We start from the raw sequence: 6745 nt of genomic DNA, 5'->3' as shown, positions 1-6745 counted from the left end.
GCTGGATGTTGCAGTGGCAATGTTGTGTTTTAATGCATGGATGTGTGTGTGTGAACAGGGGAGTCGAAGACATCCAATCCTATGTACACTTATTTGAGAGTATGTGTTGTACTTCATTTTAAAGTTATCAGCCCATTAAATACAGTGCAAGCCTATACAGTGGTACCTCGGGTTACATACGCTTCAGGTTACATACACTTCAGGTTACAAACTCTGCTAGCCCAGAAATATTACCTCAGGTTAAGAACTTTGCTTCAGGATGAGAACAGCAGCAGGAGGCCCCATTAGCTAAAGTGGTGTTTCAAGTTAAGAACAGTTTCAGGTTAAGAACAGACCTCCGGAACAAATTAAGTACTTAACGTGAAGTACCACTGTACATGTCTTGGTTTAAGAACAGCTTAGTTTATGAACAACTTGGATTAAGAACACTGCAAAACCTGAAGTTGGTGTTTTGGTTTGTGGCATGCCTTGGTTTAAGAATGCTTTGGTTTAAGAATGGACTTCCAGAACGGATTAAGTTCATAAACCAAGGTACCACTGTACTCATAAGTAATCTCCATTGAGTTATGGGGAACTTACTCCCAGGTAAATGTGTATAGGATTGCAGCCATTTGAGTTTTACTGGCATATTCAATTAACTTATGAATTATATTTGTCTGTTGATAAAACCAGTAATTCTGAAGTAAAAAGCCAAATTTGTGCTTTTGTTGATTATGCAGTTTTATTTGTGAGCCAGCCTGTGAATTTTTTTTTTTAGGTTTAGAGATAATAATGTAAATTAAAAATAGAATAAAATGACCCACATCTGTCATAGCAGGCACCAAAAGGCATCCCCTTCTATGGGAAAGGGCCACCTGTGTGCTGGCCATGAGTAGACCCACTGAAATAAATGAGTCTACTCTGAATAAAATTTGGCTGGCTATATAAAATCAGTTAACTGGGTTTTTGAAAACCAATCTTATTAGTTAAACATTGCCAACCTTCTTAATTCTGAATGAACATGCATAGGAATGGGCTGCAAATCTTATTAGGAAGGACATAGGAAGCTTCCTTATGCAGCATTATCTACTCTGTTTAGCAGCAGCCCTGCAGGGTCTGAGGCAGAGAGAGAGAGAGAGAGAGAGAGGTGCCCCCCCCTCACTGCCTGCCCACAATTCCTACTACTGGGTCCTGCTTAATTTGAGAGACCAGGAATTGAACCAGGGGCTTTCTGCTTGAAAAGTTGGTGTCTTACCATTGATAGGGTTCCTTCCTATCAGTTTGTTCAATCCAGGTGTGATCTGATCTTAAAATAATCATTCATTAGCCCTAAATAGTGGTGAATTCACAACTTTTAAAATTGTGGGTCCCTCCCCACTTTCTGTTTTTTGGTTGTTGTTGTTTTTTAAAGCTTGCTTTCAAAAGCATTTCCATGATTACTCAGCCAAATTTTCCTCTTGGTCCTGATCTTCCACTAGGAAACAAAAAATAAAAAAATTCCTTCCAGTAGCACTGGTTGATGGACTTCCATTTCATGCGGCTCAATGTGGTGCCTTCCATGGTTCCAGTATTTTTTGACTATGGCAGACCAGCTACCTATCTACTACTAGGAAACAAAAGTTATTGTTTTCCCCATTCACAGTAGGAGTGTAAGTAAAAGATATGTTAAGGCAAGCTGGTAGTGGTTGGAGGAGGTGTTACTGTCATCCATTTACCTTCAGCAGAGACAGGGAGTGGCAGGCAAACCTTGGATTAACACTCCACCTGGGTTTAAGGCACAGTTACAGGAGGAGCATGGAGAAGGCAGCTGCCAACCTCTGCAAGCTGTCCTGGAAGCAGCTCTGAGTACCTTGCCTGCCATAGTGCTATACAGGCATTGGAGGTTATATTCTCCATTGAAGGGCAAAGGTTACTGTGCTGGTGGTGGGTACTCTTTTATCTCTGGTCGGGGACAGAGGGTGGCACTAGGGAGGGAAATGTCGTCACGCCACTCCTTGGTGTGTGGAGTGCCGCAGGGCGCAATTCTCTCCCCAATGCTTTTTAACATCTTTATGCGCCCCCTTGCCCAGATTATCCGGAGCTTTGGGCTGGGCTGTCATCAATATGCTGATGACACTCAGCTCTATCTACTGATGGATGGCCACACCAACTCGGCCCCTTACACACTGACCAGATGCTTGGAAGCTGTGGCTGGATGGTTTCGTGGGAGCCGATTGAAACTAAATCCTTCGAAGACAGAGGTCCTATGGCTAGGTCGGGATAGCATGGGGATGAGGGACCAACTCCCTTCTCTTGCAGGGGCCCAATTAGTGCCATTGCCTTCCGTTAAGAGTTTGGGTGTAATCCTTGACGCCTCCCTTTCCATGGAGGCGCAAGTCACAGCAACAGCCAAGGCGACATTTTTCCACCTTCGCCGCATCAAGCAGTTGGTCCCTTACCTTTCCCGCCCCGACCTGGTCACAGTGATCCATGCGACAGTCATCTCCAGGCTTGACTACTGTAACTCGCTCTACGCGGGGCTGCCCTTGAAGCTGTCCCAGAAACTCCAGCGGGTACAGAATGCTGCAGCGAGGCTCCTCACAGCGTCTCTGCCATGGGAGCATATTCATCCAGTGCTTTTCAAGCTGCACTGGCTCCCGGTGGAGTACAGGGTCAGATTTAAGGTGCTGCTTTTGACCTTTAAAGCCCTTCACGGCCTAGGACCCTCGTACCTACGGGACCGCCTCGCCTGGTATGCCCCACGGAGAGCCTCAAGGTCCATAAATAACAACACCCTAGTGGTCCCAGGCCCTAAGGAAGTTAGATTGGCTTCAACCAGAGCCAGGGCCTTTTCAGCACTGGCCCCAACTTGGTGGAACGCTCTGTCTCATGAGACCAGGGCCCTGCAGGATCTGATCTCTTTCCGCAGGGCCTGTAAGACAGAGTTGTTCCACCTGGCCTTTGGATTGGAGCCAATTTGATTCCCTCCGCCCCCTTTTTCTTTTTTCTTTTCCTTCTCCTGCAATGAGGCTCCATTTTAATATTTTAATGTTCCATTATTTTAATGTTGTATTTTATTTTTGTTTTTAAGTTGTAATCACTCATCTTGTTTTTATTATTGCTTGTAAGCCGCTCTGAGCCCGGCCTTGGCTGGGGAGGGCGGGGTATAAATAAAAAATTATTATTATTATTATTATTATTATTACTGGCCCTATGAGCCTGACTACTGCACCAGTAGTGCTGTCCACTCAAGTTAGGTGCTGAATCTGATGCTGCTATTTGAACACCACAGCATTGCACTCCTTTGCAGGCCACAGGAAAACACCTTTGCAGCATCCACATTCTAGGGCTTCGGCTCAGGATGGTATTGGACAACATGAAAGCCTGTTGGGACCAGGAGCACTTCTTCACAAATACTGGGATCTTCGCAGAACAGCTGCTCAGCATCCTGGAACATCCACATCTTGCTGGGCACAGTGAGCGAGAGAGAATTTGCCAGGGCTTTCTCCTGAGCAAGCCAGAGCACAGAGAGCTGGCATCTTTCAGTTCGGAAAACATATACAATGTTAATGGGGAACAAAGTTTCTCTGGGTGGGTGAAGATCATCTTTCCAAGCCAGGAGCCTAAGATTGGGAATAAAGGTGGTGCTGAAATTACATGGGGTACAGAGCAGTCTCTCTGAACTCATTATAGTTTGTGATGGTCAGCTTAGCTATTGTTATTAAAATAACACAGGAAGCTACTTTATGGAGCGTCAGACTATTGGCTTATCTAGCTCAAATTTGCCTACAGTAGATTATTTCTTATTTTGCACCCCACTTTGTACCTGTGTTTTCACCTTCACCCCCATTCCCATTCTGTCTCCTCTTTTCTCTCCCTGCCCTCTCAAAGAACCAATTGTAATCCTATCCCAGGGGTAGGCAACCTAAGGCCCGGGAGCCGGATGTGGCCCAATCGCCTTCTCAATCCGGCCCGCAGATGGTCAGAGAATCAGCATGTTTTTACATGAGTAGAATATGTCCTTTTATTTAAAATGCATCTCTGGGTTATTTGTGGGGCCTGCCTGGTGTTTTTACATGAGTAGAATCTGTCCTTTTATTTAAAATGCATCTCTGGGTTATTTGTGGGGCATGGGAATTCATTCATTCCCCCCCCCCAAAAAAAAAAATAGTCCGGCCCACCACTAGGTCTGAGGGACAGTGGACCGGCCTACAGCTGAAAAAGGTTGCTGACCCCTGTCCTATCCCCTCCCTTTCGACCAGCCTATATTTTGTCGCACAAATCCTGCCCCCAAACACAGACAACTCCACCCAGCCCCCTTCAAAAACCTCATGCTCTGTCCCTACTTCCAGAAGCTCCAGCTCATCTTTCATGCTAATATCTCTCTTCTTCTCCCTTCTCTTTCCAAATTTATCTAGGGACTTTCTCACTCCCATATTCAGCACAATTTCTCCAAATGCCCTCTTGATCCTCCACAGAGCTACCAATGTTCTCTTTAACCCCAAGCACTTTCACTTGCCCCCCCCCATATCAATTCCTCATCCTCTCTACTCCCTTCCCCAGCAGCCCTGTCATCAGAGGCATAAAATTGCCATATTGACAGGAGAATGTACAAAATTCATTGTATGCACATTCTCCGAAGCCTGCAATTATGTATAGTGACTGCGAAATGTGCAAAATTCCCTCTTCATGGCTGGACTATGTGCACATTTGTCATGAGGCCTGGCGGATATGCATCATGGTCACATTAACCACTCAACTTACATTCTCCTTAACATACTTACACAGAGAGTGAAAGCGAGAGAGAGCAGGGGTGGGGATGGTGTTTAATCTGACCACAGAGGTGTAGAAAAGAAACATGTAGGATTATTCGTAATTCATCCATATTCAAACTAACTTGCTTGATACTTCCCATGTTACAAAACATAGTACTTCCCATGTTACAAAACAGATATGAAATTGAATAATCTTACAGATTAATAACCAATGTATAGATTCGTAAAACAAGTACATGATACAGCTCTATTGTACAATCAGGCAGTAGACTTTTAAAAATAATAAATAAATTATATGAAATAAATAGTTAGAAACTTTGGGTTGGAAGGATTTAAGTATGCAGGCAATATAAAATGGTCTGTGTATCATTCTTTTGGTTAATTGTTCGTAGCATAAAAAGATTACAAGTAGACTATTCTGCTATAGTATTTTGTATACTGCACCATCTGGTGCTGTGTTCAGTTATTACACTTACAATGCAGTGCAGTGTTTTTATCATAGCTTTCCTGACTAGTGGGACAATCATACAAATCAGATGAACATTTTAATTTGTCAACTCAGTCTGCATGGCAATTCATGTATACTTTCTGAGTCTGAAAACTGAATTCTGCTATATATCCACTATATAGCCACCCGCAATACTTTGGGATTTGTATTTTTATAGGTGCAGTTTTTACAACCAAGAGAGCTGGGTGCTAGGGAGTTTCTCTGGGAATGCAGACTGCGGCACAAAGCAAAGTGGCTACAAAGTGCGTAAAATGGGATTTATTCTCATGTGTGAAAAAGATTGCAGGCGCACCTGAAGTACAAAAACAACCGCTGAACTTGAAACTGGCAAAGCGCAACTGTTGCCAGAGGGAAAATTTCCTCTTTATTATTCTTATCAGTAGAAATAGCATTTGCAGAAGCAGCCCTCTTTCTGCTCCTGCTTTCAAAACTTCTCAACAACCTTCCCCCCAAATCGGGGCATTTCTCTCAAAATCCTACATCTACCCACATACATTTACCGTAAACATAAGCACAAACAATGACAGAGCAATACACGGGGCATATTCAGTACAGTAAAAAACAAACTACAGAGACGCAGTTACATATAGCCCAAACTTTAAGATGAATCTCGCACGGGACTACAAAAAGCCACACTTGCCCGCTGCAGCAACACCCGCGAGCACAACGTCGGTACTGTATTTTCCTTCCGCTGAAAGCTCGGCTTGGCACGTGTTTTCCCCTCACCCGGGACTACGCTTCCCATAATACAATTCGTCCTCCGCGCCCTGGGATTGGCTCAACAGAACCGGAAAGGGCTGTCCCCCCTTAAAAAAAACCCCCAACAACTCCCCCCGCCCCCAAAATCTGAAACCTGCTTGCAAGAAGCTCCGTCTCTGTGCGGGGAGGGGGAAGAGGAGGCGGGCGATAATTGAAGCGGGAGGGTGGCGTTTCTGAGGAGAACCTTCCTGGGACCGTCGCGAGGTACTATGGCGGCGCTGAAGTACGCGGGGCTGGACGACACCGACAGCGACGAGGAGCTGCCCCCCGGCTGGGAGGAGAGGACCACGAAGGATGGCTGGGTCTACTACGCCAAGTAAGTGGGAGAGGGGCAGGTGGGCAGGCAGGCAGGTGAGGAAGGGCTCCCGCCTCTGAGGTGGGCTTTCTCTGAGGGAAGGCTTGTGAGGGGTGGGCGGCAAAGGGTCGCTTTTCTGAGTAGCTTGTCTGGCGTGGGTGGGTGGGGGGTACGTAAAGTCTGCTCAGTTTACCAGTGTAGGATACAAAAAGTAACATTTCTCAGTGGTTTATGAGGGTGGCATGCAGAAAAGTTTTCTCTTCTCTCCCTCCCCTCCACCCTCGTGATTTCTTGGGGTGTGTGCAGAATTTCACTTGAACCTGAATGGTTTGTGAGGTTATATTGGTGAGAGGTAAGAAGTCGCCAGTGCAACATGGTTCCTAGAAATAATGAGGGTTATAATGGTGTTAAAAATGTTCATAAGAATCCCCTCCCCATAGTTCTGTAAGG

General features: G+C 45.3%; 1 protein-coding gene across 1 annotated transcript in view; it reads left to right on the top strand.

Moving 5' to 3' along the window:
• The first annotated feature begins 6071 nt into the window (after positions 1-6071).
• WWOX (WW domain containing oxidoreductase) overlaps positions 6072-6745 on the top strand; it is a 559261-nt gene continuing 558587 nt past the window's right edge. The window contains exon 1 of the mRNA XM_081202721.1: positions 6072-6316. Coding sequence (XP_081058847.1) covers positions 6210-6316 — 107 coding nt within the window. The 5' untranslated portion in view covers positions 6072-6209. The remainder of the gene's footprint in view (positions 6317-6745) is intronic.

Source organism: Podarcis bocagei, assembly GCF_964188305.1.
Source record: "Podarcis bocagei genome assembly, chromosome: 7".
NCBI classification, from domain to species: domain Eukaryota; kingdom Metazoa; phylum Chordata; class Lepidosauria; order Squamata; family Lacertidae; genus Podarcis; species Podarcis bocagei.
The sequence above is the reverse complement of the archived record's forward strand: the minus strand, read 5'-3'. Positions and strand labels throughout refer to the sequence as shown.